The following is an 18,698-nucleotide window of genomic DNA, read 5'->3' as shown; positions in this document are numbered from 1 at the left end:
ATCTCCCCAAGCTGCGGCTTGCTCCTCGTCCTCTCAGCTGTAGTTACAACGCGGTGACGTCACGTGGCGAGTTCGCCGCACTATTGCGGGCGCTGCCGGCGGCGCTGCAAGTACCGGTCCCGTCCAAATGCAATAAAGTACCGTTTTAAATGCCTCAGTACCCCGGTACCAAATTAGTACCGGTATACCGTGCAACCCTACTTTGTTTTTTTATGTGTAGTTAGTGCTGGGCGGTATACCGGTTCATACCGAATACCGGTGGTTTTTTTGTTTATGATATGCATTTTTCATATACCCCAATACCGGTGAGTGTGTAGCGTATGAACGTCGGGAACGCAGAGCGGCGGAACGTCGCGCCGCCGGACATTGTTTGAGAGGGGGCTGTTTAGCAGCTGCACCAAACAAGCAGCATGCGAGAGCACAGCCTGTGTTGAGCGTAAGATGCGGTGAAAAAATAGATAAACACGGCGAAAGTTTCTTTTTGCCGAAACTTTCGCCGTGTTTATCAATTTCTTTTTTTCGCCGAAACTTTCGCCGAAAGTTCCGAACGAGCAAGCAATGAAACAGAAGAACTTGTGCCGAAAAGAGGAGCCGTGTCTGTTGTTTGGAAATTCTTCGGCTTTAAAAAATCGACGTCGAACAAACAACAATATTCTGCAAATGCCGTCGGGCTAAAGTTGTAGCCGCTGTTCGCACTGCAGGAGAAGAGACGGGTCAAATGTCACTCAAAGACGCGTTTGCTAGGGGGACTGCCTACGACAAGAAAAGCAAACTGTGGAACTATTTATTTTTTTAATTTATTTGTTTCAATATTATTTATGGATGTTGCCTTAATTGATGTCCAGTGGATAAAGAAGTCTTCATATTGCAGTTACAGGAGACGTATTGTTTACATTGTGTAGCCAGTTGGTTTACAAAAGATGTTTTTTCAAGTTGCAAAACAATAAAGGGTTCTGTATTTTGACTGCAACAGTCATGCATTCTGATTCCTTCACATCATTAATGCTAGTGTGGACATTAATGTTTTTCTACAATATTCACTCCTTATGACATTAAAATATGTCAGTCCAAGCCAATTTACTGCAGTAATTATTCTCTAAATTATTAGAAAATTAGGTTAACACCCAGTCGTGCTTGAAAAAAAAAATACCGTCAAATACCGTGAAACCGATATAATTTTGAAAAATACCGTGATATACATTTTTGGTCATACCGCCCAGCACTATGTGTAGTACTATAAACTCACATGCAGATGTGTGTGGAAAACTTAAATGTGTAATTCAATAAAACTTTTTTTTTTTTTTTCTACTATAAGGCTATGTTTCTTGCGCCACTGGTCTGCAGCTATGAGTGCATTTCACCATTGAGCATTGTTTTATTATTTTGAAAAGTGGAGGATATAAATTTCCCTGACGCGGCTCGATCACTGAGCATTTGGTCGCTAAGAAGGCTGTTAAGAGTTGGTCAGCTTGATTTTACATTTCCTTCTTAGTGAAAGATCTTCTTAAGCTAAGAGCAACTCTGGGAAACGCATCCTTCTTTCACAGCGTCCTTAAGAGCGCTCCTAAGAAGATCTTAGCACTTAAGAGCTTCTTAACGAATCTGGGAAACGCGGCCATTAGCGGTACAGGGACGATCTTCTTCTTCCTCCTCCTCTTCTTCTTCTTCTTCTTCTTCTTCTTCTTCTTCTTCTTCTTCTTCTTTGGAGTTTTACGGCACCCGCAATGTCACACTGCTGCCACCTTGTCATAGTACTCACATCTTCATCCCATTTCAGTTAATATATAGCCCTATATAGCAGGGCTATATGTTTTCATAATTGTAATTAATATTAAAATTTGAGTAATCAAGCAGCCCTAGTACATAGGCCATCACGTCGTAATACGACATAGCATGGCTAGGCTTTAAAAAAAAAATCGATAGTAAAACTGGTTCGGTTCAGTGTACGGGGCTAAACTAGTTTGATTTATGCAAACCGGCATTTGTCCTTATGACACGTTCTGGAAAATGAATAACATCAGCGACCTGTGCCGACGGCGTCATGGTACTGAATCCAACTTGTCTTGCATTCGTAATAAGCAGTAAATAATGACAAGTGATTAACATAATATTGTGTCCGAGTCAGCTGGTGCATAAAGTGAAGCCGCCCCGCTGCCGAGCGAGCCGAGGCCGGCATGACGGAGATCACATTTCGGTCGAGATGGGAGGGGGGAGATGCCACGGTGTACCTTGTGTTTGACGTTTTGAAGACGTGTTGCTCTTGACTTTAAATGCTCCCGAGTGCAGAAGCCAAAATATTCCCTAACTTGTGGGAGTTTTAGTATTGTCCCAGGACATAGACTTTATATTGGGATGGTGACATGCCAAGAAAAATCACTTTCTCGGTGGTGGTCTATTGGCAAAACTTGGCAAAAATTGAACTACAGTAACTCACAGATGGTAAGAACAGTAAACTCTGTTAATGAGGTAATTTTATATACATGGATTTGCTGTGGAGCTTAACATTCAGACATGCCGTAGCTTAAATATTTTCATCCTATGGCTCATGATCTGTTTTGTTTTCTCTACCCTCAGAGAGTGGCATACCAGCCCACGTAGTGGCTGCCATCGACATTAACACCACGGCCAATCAGATCTACAGGCACAACTTCCCTGACACATCCCTCTGGAACAAGACCATCGAGGTGGGTGCTAGTGGAGGGAACACTGGAACTAGGGGTAGGCGATATGGCAAAAATATCATATCACGATTTTTTTCAGGCAGGATCACGATCTAATCATGATTCTTTTTCATGTTGGTTGGTAAGACTATTTTGCAAGTTACTGAACAGTACAACCAAACTAATTTCCCTATTTAAAAAAACATAGCCCTACAAGGTAACAAAACTGAAATCCGCCGTTTCTGTGTCGCCATCCACACAGAAAAGTTTTTTGTGTGTAAATGCATAAGTCTTGCACGTTTGGGCCGTTGGATCGTGCTGCGGCAGATATTCTTCTCCTCTGTACGAAGGCGTATCAGGGCCACTGTATGGGGAAAAAAAAACGCAGCCGAGAGAGGGGGGCAATATTCAGAGAAAAAAGACGCAGATATGCTACTTCATTACGACGCTAACAAACAACCGGCATTTATGCTAGCTAACGTCCCATGAATGTACGTACATTTATTTTTCTAATTAATCCATGCCAACGTGTGACAATGCCTCGTTAAGGTCCTTAGGGTGACGGCTGTTGATGGTTATTGTTGGTTATATTTATATGGGCCAAATTGTCAACTTATGGGTGTTTATTGATCGAGTGGTTAGGCTAACAACACTTGTTGTCTTAGCAACGGCAAACATTCGGTCAAGCAAGTATTTACTAGCAAATTTGCTACTTTAAAACTAGCAAATCTGCGACTTCATAAAGTAGCAAAATTGCTACTTTATAAATTTGCGACTTTTTTCTCTGAATATTGCACACCTCTCTTGGCTCCGTTGTTTTTTTTTTTTTCACTACGGTGGCTCTTATACGCCATTGCACCTCTGCCACTATGCTGAGGGATTACGGACAGCTTGTATACAGCGCGCAAGCGGCTCCCGTTTTTTTTCATACAGTGGCATACGCCGGCGTACAGAGGAGCAGAATATCTGCTGCAGCACGATCCAATGGCCCAAAGGTGCAAGACTTCTGCGTTTACACGCAAAAAACATTTCCTTGTGGACGGCGACTGTGCTGTAGCACGATACTAACAATCTCTCTGTAAAGGCAGATTGCGCAGCGATTTGAGACATTTTGATCGTTCACGATCTAATATTGTCATATCGCACTAACTGGAACCTGGTGTGGGGCTGGGCTGTCCTCACATGTCCAGAGAGGTTCCCCTTGATCCTGAACATGAGTACTGAAGATGACTTCACTTTAATAAACATATTGTATGTAGGATATAGCGATTCACAGCCAAACCAATGCTTTGGGCTTCATTTTCAACTTCACAATGTTATAACTTCTGTGTTTTTATGTTCATCTTTAGGGCATTACAGTAGATGACTTCAATAAATTGTCTTTTGACATGATGTTGATGAGCCCTCCTTGCCAACCTTTCACCAGGTAGGTCCTAGGCATGGGTCGATTTAAACTTTTTGAACCGGTCTGATCTTAATCCAAACACCCCGGACCGTTATACCTACTTTAACCACAAGGTGTCACACTTGCCACAGCAGCCCCTCCAGAGTGAGCCATTCCGCTGTAATCACAGAAAGTAGTGTCAAAAAAACCTGCGATTGTACCATTTATAAATAACTTCGCTTTTTTATATATATGTATACAGTGTTTCCCCCATAGATTTCATTTTAATGCATAAATTTGGTGAATTTTGAGAACCAAAATATGACGTCATTTATTTTACAAACTGCTGGTACTGATACAAATGTTGACATACTAAATGGGGTTGAGGAGTTTAAGCATTCAAGAAAAGATGAAAAGCCACGAGGATTTCCCCTTATAATAAGCTCTGGTGCCCTCCTGCTAGAGCTGCTAGTTGTGTGCGTGCATGCGTGCGTGCGTGCGTGCGTGCGTGCGCGCACGCTCAATTTAGAAGTGTTTTTCCACTGAAGTTTTTGGTTTTCCCTGTGCAGGATTGGACTTCAGGGTGACATTGCTGACTCCAGAGTCAAGAGCTTCCTCTACATCCTTGATCTTCTGCCAAGGTCTGTCATCTCAGATTTAGCTTTTTATTGCCCACTGAATGAAAATATATTTTCATATCAAAATCCCAATTGGAACAAATACGATTTTCTAGCCACAAGATCTGCTTTTTACATAATTGGCTACAGAACACCACAGTGTTGGGACATTTCTTCAACAATAATTCAATATATTGAAATAGCGTCACATCATAACAGAAGTTATCTCAAGAAACCTTTCATATCGAGCAAGTTTAGACACAACTCCCGTTTGGAAAAAACTCTTCTCCAATGTAGAAACCTTGAGTACAAAAGGGCTCCACATGGAAGGCCATGAGTTTGCCAAACTATTCTTTCAATCAAATTGTATTTATATAACCCAAAATCACAACTTTGCCTCAGGGCTTTACAGTCTGTATAACACAAGACATCCTCTGTCCAATGACCCACCATCAGATTAGGAAAACAAACTAAAGAAAGGGAAGAAAACTCAGGGAGACACTGAGGAGTGATCCATCTACCAGGATGGACAGAAGTTCACTATATGTCATACAGATTAAACAATAAATTAATAATAATAGAAATAAACGGTGTTAAGCGTGTTCGTTTGTTTGAGATTTAAAGGAAAACACCACCGCATTTCCATACTGAACTATGTTCTGCTCTGATCTTAGACGAGGTGATACATACCTCCCTCTCCTCTGTGCGTGCACTCAATGGCTCTTGCGCGCACTCCGCGCAGCGCTAATTTGCTAGCATGTAGCTTGTCCCAGTATATTCCTTAGGATCCAAAGGGGGGTGAAGTTAGAAGCGACCAAGCACTTCCAAGTTGTCCCTATTTAAATACGGTTACGTGAGTAGTTACACGACCCAAGTTTGGTTACACAAAATGAAACATGCCAATTTTTCTAAGCGGATAACAAGGATAATTAAAACTGCGAGCAGTATCGTGACGGGCCCGAGCTCATATGCGGTCGTGGAGTGCCTGCGGTCACAGGGCAGTGTCGTGGACGCTGCCCTTGGCGCGGCCGCCTCTCCTGGCGCAAGTCGAGACACAAGCGATGGACACCGAAAGGCATCCGTCTGTCACGTGCGGTCGTGGAGTGCCTGCATTCACACGCGTGGCAGCCGCCTACCTGTGCAGCAGCCACCTCCTCGTGGCGTGAGTTTAGACACAAGCGATTGACATTTAAAGCCATCTGTCTGTCACATACACACATGTTCATGCCTTCCTGACATCTCTCCTCCTCCCCCTAGTGTGACCTCTCCTCCTCCTCTCCCTGTGTCCTCCTTGCAAGGTGAGATGAGAGGAATTAGTTATAAAAAAAATCAGGTGTGGCTTTAACTTGGAAAAAGTGACTAAATCAATGACATTTCCTGTCACCAGTAGGTGGCGCTCTGACAGAGTGAATATGAAAGTGCAGATGTGTCCAGGAAGGAACTCTAATCAAGTGTGCAAAGTTTGGAGCAGATCAGAGAAGAAACACTGAAGTTATAATAGTTTTGGATGTTAATGACAGAGTTCAGCTGACAGCAGTGTGAGATGCATGTAAAGTGTGCATCTCTCCTCCTCTCTGTGTCCAGGCTGAAATGAGAGGAATTAGTTATAAAAAAAAATCAGGTGTGGCTTTAACTTGGAAAAATTCACAAAATCAATGACATTTCCTGTGGCCAGTAGGTGGCGCTCTGACTGTGAGTGAATATCAAAGTGCAGATGTGTTCAGGAAGGAACTCTAATCAAGTGTGCAAAGTTTGGAGCAGATCAGAGAAGAAACACTGAAGTTATAATAGTTTTGGATGTTAATGACAGAGTTCAGCTGACAGCAGTGTGAGATGCATGTAAAGTGTGCATCTCTCCTCCTCTCTGTGTCCAGGCTGAAATGAGAGGAATTAGTTATAAAAAAAAATCAGGTGTGGCTTTAACTTGGAAAAAGTGACTAAATCAATGACATTTCCTGTCACCAGTAGGTGGCGCTCTGACAGAGTGAATGTGAAAGTGCAGATGTGTTTAGGAATGAACTCTAATCAAGTGTGCAAAGTTTGGAGCAGATCAGAGAAGAAACACTGAAGTTCAGCTGACAGCAGCGTGAGATGCATGTAAAGTGTGTCATCTCTCCTCCTCTCTGTGTCCAGGCTGAAATGAGAGGAATTTTAAAAAAGGAATTAAAAGTGGCATGACTGTTGATCTGGTGTGATCCAAAGTGAAACTACATTTCAGTCACTGAGCTCACACACATGTTCATGCCTTCCTGACATCTCTCCTCCTCCACCTACTGTGACCTCTCCTCCTCCCCCTGTCTCCTCCTTTCAGGCTGAAATGAGAGGAATTAGTTATAAAAAAAATCAGGTGTGGCTTTAACTTGGAAAAATGCACAAAATCAATGACATTTCCTGTGCCCAGTAGGTGGCGCTCTGACTGTGAGTGAATATCAAAGTGCAGATGTGTTCAGGAAGGAACTCTAATCAAGTGTGCAAAGTTTGGAGCAGATCAGAGAACAAACACTGAAGTTATAATGTTTATGGCAGAGTTCAAGTGACAGCTGTGTGTGGTGCATGTGGAGACCTGTGCCATCTCTCCTCCTCTCTGTGTCCAGGCTGAAATTAGAGGAATTAAAAAAAAGGAATTAAAAGTGGCATGGCTGTTGATCTGGTGTGAGGCAGATTGAGCTGCATGTGAGATTCACAGTTCTCCATGTGTCACTGATAGATCTCTGACTCCATCTGGTGGTGGCTGTGCGCCTGTGTCTCTCCCCTCTATGCTCCCCGAGTGAAGATTGAGTGAAAACCTGGCTGATTTGCACACTTGGCTAAAAACATTTTTTTTACCTACTTTATCATGACTTTAGGCGGTAGGTCCAAGAGGCTTTTTTGTACAGCTCCACTTGGGCTATCTAGGAAAAAATGTTTCATGCGTGTACGGCCTACCTAGAGGGGGGGCTGTTGCTGAGAAGATGGGCATAAAATCGGTCACATTTCATTTTGCCATTAGGTGGCGCTCTACCTGTGAGTTAAAATTGCAGTGCAGTTGTGTTCAGGACGTGATTGTTAACAAGCATGAATATTTTGGAGCAGATCGGAGAAGAAACGGTGAAGTTATAACAGTTGTGATGCCAATGGCGAAGGATGAAAATAGTAGCGCAGTCATGGCGTTGGCGTGGCCACGCCCCTAGAGTTTTGGAGCATCTTTAACTTGGTTTTTCTCCTTTAGGCCTTTCCAACCACATATCAAATTTTGGTATCTATCAGATCAACGGTATAATGATTTTGTGACTTTGTGTGACCCCTGTGAATGGGCAAAAACAGCCAAAAACAGCCATAACTGGCAATATTTGGGATTTTTTGGAAGTGGCAAACATTACTCGATTTGGATGAAACTTAACATGCATGTTCTTTTAAGCGATGGCAACATAGGTTTCGAGTTTGGTAATTTTAGGGGCAAAGGTTATAGAGTTATGCTAATTGCATTTTGGTAGCCACAGCCTCTAATGTTCATTGGCCGATATCTCCTGATTAAATGCATATTTTCAAAACCTTTTCGGACCATATCCATAGCTAGGTCTAAAGAGTATGCGTACCGAATTTCGTCCAAATCGGACCAACGGTGTCCGAGAACTGCGCAACGTCCTGTTTTTCATAAAATCCAAGATGGCGGAAAAATTCGGTAGGCGGACTTTGGTACTGCAAGAGGATTTTTTGTAGAGGAGACATGTTTGCACATGTGTGCAAAGTTTCATGTCAATCGGAGTTACGGTGCGGCGGGGCTGGCGATTCTCCAGTCTAGGTGGCGCTAGCGAGCAACTTTTTCGTGGGTGAATGCGAAGACGCCAAATTCTCAAATTTTTCGCCAGACCCTATAGACACTCCAATTTGCGTTCGTTTCCTTTCAGGCGAACACCCCCAAAACGCAGCTCGAACATGTGTAAGAATAATAATAATAATAATAATAATAATAAACATTCGAATAACAATAGGGCTTCGCAGCCCGACTTTGTCGGCGCTCGGGCCCTAACTATATAGTATGGCGGAATAACAACTGGAAGCACTTCGACGTCGGCGCAGTAATATCATCACTCCGCTCCCCCTCTTACTTCCGTCAATAGAACCTACGTGACCTGCACGCCGTCGCCTGCACTACCTGTAGTAGTTTGTGCACAGTTGAGGAAGCATCAGGTTGTAGTAAGATAGTTTGTGAACAATCAAACATCATGGTTATAACGTGCATCGTACAGGGTTGTGAAAACAAGCAGAAGGTATATAGTCCCGTCATGTTTTGAGTGATGATATTACTGCGCCGACGTTGAAGTGCTTCCAGTTGTTATTCCGCCATACTATATAGTTATCCTTGTTATCCGCTTAGAAAAATTGGCATGTTTCATTTTGTGTAACCAAACTTGGGTCGTGTAACTACTCACGTAACCGTATTTAAATAGGGACAACGTGGAAGTGCTTGGTCGCTTCTAACTTCCCCCCCCTTTGGATCCTAAGGAATATACTGGGACAAGCTACATGCTAGCAAATTAGCGCTGCGCGGAGTGCGCGCAAGAGCCATTGAGCGCACGCACAGAGGAGAGGGAGGTATGTATCACCTCGTCTAAGATCAGAGCAGAACATAGTTCAGTATGGAAATGCGGTGGTGTTTTCCTTTAAAAGTAGACGGACTAAAAGCGGAGACAGACTAAAACATACTGTTAACTATTTATTCAGAATTGTATCATTAAGTGAAAGCAAAAGCTTGTTCAAGGACTTTCTCTGTTTGACAAATTGCAGGCAGAAAAGCAGATAAACAGCCAAGCTGTTAGCTGCAACCAGTGGCCCAAAGAAAGATGCACAATTTTCTGCAGTGAAGTTTTTTTTCAGTCTTTTCAGTTACACAAATGTAGATTTTCTCATTGGTTAAGAGAAAAAAACAGTGTTATCTCTTGACCTTCATCTCCTCAGTGAACTGTGTGGGCTATGTGCTGTCTCATATCCTGGCTTTACTTTCATATGCATTATTCCTTTCATGGTGTAAAAAGGACATATCTTAATTGTCTACAGGATATGTGTAACCATTCTAATAATGTAGATGATTGGTGAAACACAATTTAGAATACAGTTCATTGGTTTTGGTGCATAGCAATTAAATCATTGTGTCTTTAGACTTTTGCAGTGATAGTAGTCAGTGTTTGTGTTATTAATGCATCTGTTTTTGAGTTCAGATGTTTATGTGCATGGTTATTTATGGTCAAATAGATTATCAGTGCTGGACAGGGCAGAGGGTCAGTGTAAGGATCAGGCCTCACAGCTTATAGAGCTCCTCATGGTATAATTATAATAATAAAATGGAACTGGGAAAAAGTAAAGTAAAAATGAAGGAATCCTTACAATAGTCAATCAATATAATATCACAAGAATTATACATGAAGTCAGAGCTGTAGCAACAGCAATAGCATAACAAGTAGATGTAAAGGATTACTACTTATGTACAACTACAGTCCAGCTTAGGGCTGGGCGATATGGCCTCTAAATGATATCGCGATATTTTTTTGCTATATCGCGATACACGATATATATCTCGATATTTTGACATTTCCTCTAAAGCACTTAAAAATGCTTAATTTAACCCTTTGATGCATAGTCACGCCAGTATGATGATTCTAGTAGTCCCTGCAACATATGTCTGCATTAAACCATTCTTATTTATACTGTATTCATTAGTGGTTTCTATTAGAACAATTTTAAACTTGTGTGCAAAAGGGGTAAATCACAACGAAGTTAAATTTAACAAAACAGTTTTTATTCAAGGCAATTGCAAAATGCACATAAGCTTTTAGCAGCTGGTAAATGAAAATAAATAATGCCACATGATGTAGGCCTACATACTGTAGCCTATTTCTATAGAGTTCAAGCTCAATGACCCGTAACAAAAACAGAGCTCAATGGAAAAAGTGCAGAAACCCCATTACATTTCAAAACATAAATTAAAGTGCACTCTTTGTGCATGTCACTAGATATTTTAAAATAAATTAAATTAAAGTGCAATCTTTGCGCATGTCACTAGACATTTTAAATTAAAGTGCACTTTTCAAATCAACATAAGTTAAAATGCACTTTTTGTGCATGATGTCAAACAACAGGTCTGGTCAAAAACAGTAAACTAAAAATAGCTGCATTTTGTGCATGATTTTGTCCTGTGTGTTTGTGACAACCAGTCAGTACCAACAGGTTATCTAGAGGTTTTGTGCCAAAAACACAAGCCTATCAACGGCGTTCCTTGCGGTAACCAAACCACCGGCTCGAGAGCCCAGAGAGCCACGTCATTACGTCACTGTATACGTCTGAGGTTTCCCCGCAGCGCTAATTTCAGGCATAGCAGACATGTCTCTTCAGAAAAAGTGTTTATTTGGGCAAATAATACAATAACAATAAAATACACAAAATACTAAAATCACAACATTTTTTAAAGTGTAGAACAGTGTGTGATCAATAGATCGGAGTGTTTGATGTTTAGTCATCTGCAGGTTGGACCTCTGTTCAATATCACCGATGTCCGACAGCTCTACAAACACAAACCAGAGAACAGCGCTTTAATAACAAACGTGTCCACGACGCTGTGAACACAGATGTTATGTTACGTTGGTAGTTGGTAACGTTTAGTGAGCCAACGGCAGTCTGAAAGTGGCATGCTAACGTTGTTGTTAGCAATATACCGCTAGCTGGCTAGCTAGCCGGTCAGCTTACATTACCCGAGGAAGCAAAGCCACTAGTTGCTGCTGTTACGAACGTAATCACTAGCTTGGTAAACTAAACAGAAATGTGTCGTTGGTTTGCAACGAGGTGAAACATTTTAAAAATGAAACTTACCGGGAACAGTAACGTTAGTAAAACTCCGCAGCGGCGTATTTTCCCCCGTTGCCTTGAGCGTTAACCCCGCCTCCAGCCCCTAACGTAAGCCGGGGCCGGTGTGTGTGGGCGCGTGTATGTGACCTAAGTTGAGCTAGTGTGTGTGTGACTTTTTTTCTGTTTTCTGTGAGCGGGACAGAGGAAAGCGCTGCGCTAAAGCAAGTCACACTCGGCCGCGGCGGCTTAGAAACTGACGTAACAACATACACTCGATGTTCACGATATAGTCATTTACTACATCTCATGTAGAACAAGCCGCGATACATCGAGTATACTCGATATATCGCCCACCCCTAGTCCAGCTGTAACCATGTAACAAGGAAACAAGGAGAGAAGGCACAAAGACTCCTGGGAAGAAGTCAAGTTAATTAATGGACATGAATCGATGTGTAAATGTCCTGAGATAACTTTTGTCATGATACTTTTTTTTGAGTATGTTTAGTGTCCTCAATATTGACCATCTTTCCTTTGCAAGTAAACTCATGTATCGATTACAGATTCCACAATGTGACAAATGTTTTCCTATATAATATGCTAGTGGTTAGATTAGGTACCGTACAGTGTAGTTTTGTCACAATATGTTACACTTAGACTTAGACGTACTTTATTGTCATTCGAGTATCCACAGGGTGTATACAGAACGAAATTTCGTTGCATTGCTCCGACAAAGTTAGGTAAAAGTGCAGAGATTGAAACAATATGTGCATATATACATACAGTGGTGTGAAAAAGTATTTGCCCCCTTCCTGCTTTCTTCTTTTTTTGCATGTTTGTCACACTTAAATGTTTCAGATCATCAAACACATTTTAATATAAGGCAAGGACAAACACAAAATGCAGTTTTTAAATGAAGTTTTCTTTTATTAAGGGGGGAAAAAAAATCCAAATGTACATTGCCCTATGTGAAAAAGTAGTTGCCCCCTAAACCTAATAACTGGTTTGGCCACCCTTAGCAGCAGCAACAGCCATCAAGCATTTGCGATAACTTGCAATGAGTCCTTGACAGCGCTGTGGAGGAATTTTGGCCCACTCCTCTTTGCACAGTCGTTGTAATTCAACCTTATTGGAGGGTTTTCGAGCATGAACCGCCTTTTTGAGGTCATGCTACAGCATCTTAATAGGATTCAGGTCAGGACTTTGACTAGGCCACTCCAAAGTCTTAATTTTGTTCTTCTTTAGCCATTCAGAGGTGGACTTGCTGGTGTGTTTTGGATCAGTATCCTGCTGCAGAACCCAAGTTCGCTTCAGCTTGAGGTCGCGAACAGATGGACAGACATTCTCCTTCAGGATTTGTTGGTAGACAGCAGAATTCATGGCTCCATTTATCACAGCAAGTCTTCCAGGCCCTGAAGCAGCAAAACAGCCCCATACCATCACACTACCACCACCATATTTTACTGTTGGTATGATGTTCTTTTTCTGAAAAGCTGCGTTACTTTTACGCCAGATGTATTGGGACACACACCTTCCATAAAGTTCAACTTTTGTCTCGTCAGTCCACAAAGTATTCTCTCAAAAGTGTTGGGGATCATCAAGATGTTTCCTGGCAAACATTAGACAAGCTTTAATAATTTTTTGGCTCAGCAGTGGTTTTCGTCTTGGAACTCGGCCATGTAGGCCATTTTTGCCCAGTGTCTTTCTTATTGTAGAGTCATGAACATTGACCTTAATTGATGCAAGTGAGGCCTGCAGTTCTTTTGATGTTGTTCTGGGGTCTTTTGTGACCTCTTGGATGAGTCGTCGCTGCACTCTTGGCGTCATTTTGGTTGGCCGGCCACTCCAGGGAAGGCTCATCACGGTGTTATGTATTCGCCATTTGTGGATTATGGCTCTCACTGTGGTTCTCTTGAGTCTCAAAGCTTTAGAAATGGCTTTATAACCTTTTCCAGACTGATAGATCTCAATTGCTTTCTTTCTCATTTGTTCCTGAATTTCTTTGGTTTTCACCATGATGTCTTGCTTTTGAGGAGCTTCACTTTGTCAGGCAGGTCCAATTTAAGTGAATTCTTGATTGGGAACTGGTGTGGCAGTAATCAGGCCTGGGGGTGGCTAGAGAAATTGAACCTTGAAGTGATAAATCTTAGTTAAGTTATGTTTTAACTGGAGGGGCAAATACTTTTTCACACAGGGCCATGTAGGTTTGGATTTTTTTCTCCCTTTATAATACAAACCTTCATTTAAAAACTGCATTTTGTGTTTACTTGAGTTATCCTTGACTTATATTAAAATTTGTTTGATGATCTGAAACAATTAAGTGTGACAAACATGCAAAAAAAGAAGAAAGCAGGAAGGGGGCAAATACTTTTTCACACCACTGTATGTGCAATGGAATAAATAAAGTGACGGAAGCAGTTTAAAAAAAACTGAATAAAAAGACACAAATAAAATACGTCAGTGATTTAAAAATATGTCCAGAATAAAAGTGACAAGTGATTTAAAATATATACAACCAATGTGCAGCCATACGATCCGGCAGTACTTCAGTAAGTGTGCATCTGAGACTAGTTATAGATCAGTAAAGTTTAATAGTCTGGTGGCCTGGGGGAAAAAGCTGTTACAGAACCTGGTAGTTCTGCACCGGAAGCTGTGGAACCTCTTACCAGAGGCCAGCAGGGAAGACAGTCCATGATGAGGGTTACTTAGAAAGAAAGTACCGTTTTTCCTACCAATCACATATCTAAACAATATTCTCCGACATTTTCAACATTTCATATTGCGGACATAATCCAGAATCTTTGCAGAGCTCTTTAGACATGAGTTTTCTGAAAAAGGAAATTTCTTTGTTGAAATAGCCGCATATATTTACTGTTTAATATGTGAAATATGATTTAAAATCACATGCCTTAGTCTATGTATTTGTGCAATATTCTTATGCTTAATTTTCAGCTGAAGCCACACCTATATGAAAATGAATACTGGTTAACTGCACTTAGGCAGCGTTGGTAACTGGTACACCACAGTGTCACTCTGTGGACCCAAAAATAAAGCGTTATCACCTTTAGATCAATCCATGTTTCATTCGGTGATACACATTAAGTTGGGCCGTTAATGTCCGCCACGCCAACTATCTCTACTTAGAAAGCGGAGCAACGTACCTGCATCAAAGGATGAGCTGGTTTTCTACATAAACACTAAATAATATCTAATAACTCTCCCGGTTGCCATGGTGAATCATAGTATTGGATCTCCATTGATGATGGCTTTGTAGAGTCGGCAGGCATGCGCGTAACTCATTTACTGAGTTTACATACTCAGATTTGGTTGAGCCTGCTTTCTCGAACAGGGCTATACTACTCAGCGAGTTCAACATACCCAGGATATCTTTCAGTTATCCAGCTTAAGTAACCCTAAAAAAGGCAATCGGAGATAAGTGGTCACAGGACACTGGTTATCAACTCGGTAAGTCAACCAGGGTTTCACTCGGTAAGTCAACCAGGGTTTCCCTCTCCAGCTATGAGCACATGAAAGAGGCGGGGTTTGCAGCATTTGACCAATCGCAAACATGGATCAGCAGAGTGGCATATTTCACGTATGAGGAGCGAACCGTAATCTTACAGAAATATGAAGAAGTTAAACGTATAATACAGGCAAAAGGCAACAGTTTCATCTGCCAAATGCAGGAAGGACAGCTGGCAAAAATCATGAATAGTCTTATAATATGACTGCCCCATCATAAAGGCACAAGTAGGTCTGACTATAGTTACACTTGTGTATTCCATTGAATTAATGAGTTGTGTATGATGGTTCAGTGGTAGAGTTGGAGCCCCATGTACCGAGGCTAGTTCTCACTGCAGCGGCCCCAGGTTTGAATCCGTCTAGCGGCCCTTTTCACGCTGTCTGCTCTCAAAAAGGGACAAAAAAATCCCTTTTTGAAAAGGATGAATGTGTTGCTTTGATGTATTCTTATGGCGTGGTGTATGACAATATCAGCCTCATTCTTTCAGCTGCAATCCCGGCGGTGTAAAAAATAATTATAAAAACATAATTCATAGCATACATAAAAGAACCTGTGGCAAAGTAACCCAGTGTGATGCATAGTCGCCCCGGCAATATACGGCTGGAAGAGCTGACACAGATAAGTCATTCCCTCAGATGAGAATCTGTATCTCTCATATAAAACATGGTCAGGGAAAGAAGGAGGGTTTTTCCGGTCTATGAACACTCTAGCTCTCATAAGAGACCCGATCCACAATCCATGCACCAAGCTCCACGGGATCTTCCAAGAGAGCTGATTGGTCAGTAGGCGTAACATAACCTGCTCCAGAGCAGCTTAAGTTACCATGGCAATGTACCCCGGTAAGAAGTGAACCACCGTCGTAGGACTGACAACGCAGAGTTAACCCTGAATCAGAATCAGAAAAGGTTTATTGCCAAAAAGGTTTTCACATATAAGGAATTTGTCTTGGTCTTCAGGGTGCATGATATTTACAAACAATAAACAATAGACAAGTACTGCAGTCAAAGAACATTAGTCGAGGTAAAAAATTAAAATTTCCAAAAATAAAATAAAAAGACACACTCTGTAAACATGCATATGTGCACCGTAGTAATAATAATATAATACGTACAATTTTGTGCAGAATTTTGTGCAGATTGATGCAAAATGATGCAAAAGAAACTTTTTGTCATCATTGGCAGATGACTGTGTGTGGGGAGGTGGGTGGTACTACCTCGCTAACCCCAAATCCTGCTTCATAGTACAGGCCTCAGGAGGATCACCATAGAGTTGTAGCTTAGGCTTTGGGGTTCTTAAACCTTGTATTGTATTTCACCTTCTATATTTGGAACAAAATGACCAAACTCAGGCGCCCCCTTTTTCCTGTCCTCTTTCTATTCGCTGTCAATCCCCTGTGTCATCCCAGAGACCCTCCCTTCAAAACTCTTCCCCACTAACCGAATGCCATGTGTCAGGCCTGAGAGAAAAGCCCCCCATCTTCCATAATGTCACAGTGGGGAAAAAAAAAACATCTTCATAAGAGGTCAATCCATGTGGACATACATTTCTCATTTACATATCCACCATGCATTATCATAATGACCTCTCATAAATGCCCTGACAGTTACCTTCATGTGGCAGTGTCACAAGATTGTGAACTGGACACCACTGAAACACCGCTGGTTCAGCATGTTAACACAGGAGGGACTGAACCAATGGACATTTTCCACATGGAATCACAGTTCACTGATCTGCAAAAAGACATTGGGGATCCACTCTTCACCCAGATGAATATTTAATCACAGGCCCGTCTGACCACAACAGGGTTTGGATTGTTAGAAAACAAAGTAAAAAACATCTACAGGTCTGGTGCAATGACTCCAGTTAACCAGTGTTTGCAAGTATCCCCAAGAACAAAACAACAATTTGAAAAGGAATTAAAAAAAATTGAAAATACTAATTGGGTAACACCTGCTGTGATACAATGATGAAAACATTTACTGATCTGATACAGGAATACTTTCAGCCAGTGAAACACCCACAACGTCGTAGGGCTTTACTGGGGTTGAATAAGGATATTCTCCAATTAATGAAGAAAACAGATCTTGCTGTTAAACTGTCATTAGTAACAAAAACTCACAAAGACACACTTATTTTCAAAGGGGTTAAGAAATAAGGTAGCCAAGGAGTTGCTTAATGCAGAAACGCAACTAAATTACCTATTCAAAAGAGAAAAGCACTTTGGAAACATCTAAATACTTTGACTAATTGAGCAGAAAATGTGAAAAGATCTACTGTGGAATTGAACATAAATGGAACAGTTAATAAAGATAAATTGCAAATTGTAAATTAATTTAATACTTTTAATTAAATCAGTTGAGGAACTGGCGGTTCATTTCCGACCAGTTAGAAGACATACAGAGAGATCTGTAAACTTATTTTCATATTGAAGAGGTAAATCAAAGTGAGATCAGTAAAGTTAGTTTGATTTAAGGACAAATATGTCCTTAAATCAAACTAACTGGTTCCGTTCTTTATTTAAATGTAGAGAGCAGTGGGTTGGATCGAATTACATCCGATACTGAAACAATCCCACGGTGAAAATCTAAGATGTCAAAAAAATAAGATAGAATGATACTTAAAATGCTTTTTCCTATTAATTAAAATGTTAAAAAACTAATGTATTAATTAAAAAGTGTGCATGGTAGGCAGTAATATGATGTCACCTATACTTTTTTATGTGATTTCTGAGTTTGCAACCAGAGCTGTATTCCAGAAAGCAAGTTTAACAAACTCACCTAACCCTGGACTCTGAACCTAACCCTGGATTCTGAACCTAACCCTGGACTCTGAACCTAACCCTGGATTCTGAACCTAACCCTGGACTCTGCAACATGAAGGTGATGCCCCTCTCGTCCCAAGCAGCCATATAACACTGGGTCAATTTCAGAGGTGATATCAGGGTACGTTTTTACATTAATTTACATTTACCACATTTACCACATTAGCTTCAGGGTGGACCAGGGTCAAAATAACAAACAAACTAACTAAGTAGGGATCAATCTGACCTATCAAAATTCCAAGAAAAAAAAAGGACAAACTCTAACCTCCATACCTGACAAAAACAGGAGAAAACCAAACAACCAAACGGGTAGTCCACCCCTACGAAAACACAAAAAAACCTACTCCAATAACTAAACATTTCAAACAAGATGCGGCTGGTTGGGATGAGGAGACGCCGGGAAAATGCTCTGTCCGCCCGTGCCGCCGCCGTCTGTGGACCTTTTGAAGCTGTGACCTGGTGAGCCAGCCAATCCTGCGCAAGTCTGGGTAACAGTCCTCCAATCGGGGGCAGCAGGCCGCCCGACCGTCCACCAATCACCCTCCCGTACGTCAAAGTTGGTATGAATTGTACAAAAGTATGCCATTCCTAACACGGCATTAGACAGTTGCTTCACCAACATCAAAGTGACTCTTAAAAACTCTCTGTTGGCCCCCCCTTTACCTTCCAGTCTCGTCTAAGTGAGACCAAGCCCCTTCTAGCAACATCTTACTTCCTTGTTTCTTTCCTTGTTAATACCATGCATATCTGACCAATGTGCCAGCCAGTGGCACCAGTGTTCCAGAATGCACTGCTCCGGTGACACATTACTTTATGTTTTGACGATGTTCAGTGATGGGTTTAATGTCTGACTACTGTGTTTAACTGCTGCAGCCAT

At 41.5% G+C, this 18,698-nt stretch overlaps 1 protein-coding gene and 1 long non-coding RNA gene across 4 annotated transcripts in view; one reads left to right on the top strand and one right to left on the bottom strand.

The window, feature by feature from the left end:
* Positions 1–1,202, bottom strand: part of LOC311028994 — a 97,824-nt gene extending 96,622 nt beyond the window's left edge. Inside the window, exons 1-2 of the long non-coding RNA XR_014598820.1 lie at positions 1,082–1,202; positions 966–1,040 (exon numbers count right to left, since the gene is read on the bottom strand). This is a non-coding gene — a long non-coding RNA (uncharacterized lncRNA). The remainder of the gene's footprint in view (positions 1–965; positions 1,041–1,081) is intronic.
* Positions 1–18,698, top strand: part of trdmt1 (tRNA aspartic acid methyltransferase 1) — an 81,892-nt gene that overhangs the window by 7,655 nt on the left and 55,539 nt on the right. For all 3 annotated transcript variants that reach the window (XM_084033825.1, XM_084033826.1, XM_084033824.1), the window contains exons 2-4: positions 2,575–2,684; positions 4,010–4,086; positions 4,614–4,685. In XM_084033825.1, the coding sequence (XP_083889951.1) occupies positions 2,575–2,684; positions 4,010–4,086; positions 4,614–4,685 (259 nt within the window). The remainder of the gene's footprint in view (positions 1–2,574; positions 2,685–4,009; positions 4,087–4,613; positions 4,686–18,698) is intronic.

The sequence above is a fragment of the Eutrigla gurnardus genome, assembly GCF_963514095.1.
Source record: "Eutrigla gurnardus genome assembly, chromosome: 18".
Classification (NCBI taxonomy): Eukaryota; Metazoa; Chordata; class Actinopteri; order Perciformes; family Triglidae; genus Eutrigla; species Eutrigla gurnardus.
Note: the sequence above shows the minus strand (reverse complement) of the source record. Positions and strands in the feature narration are given on the sequence as shown.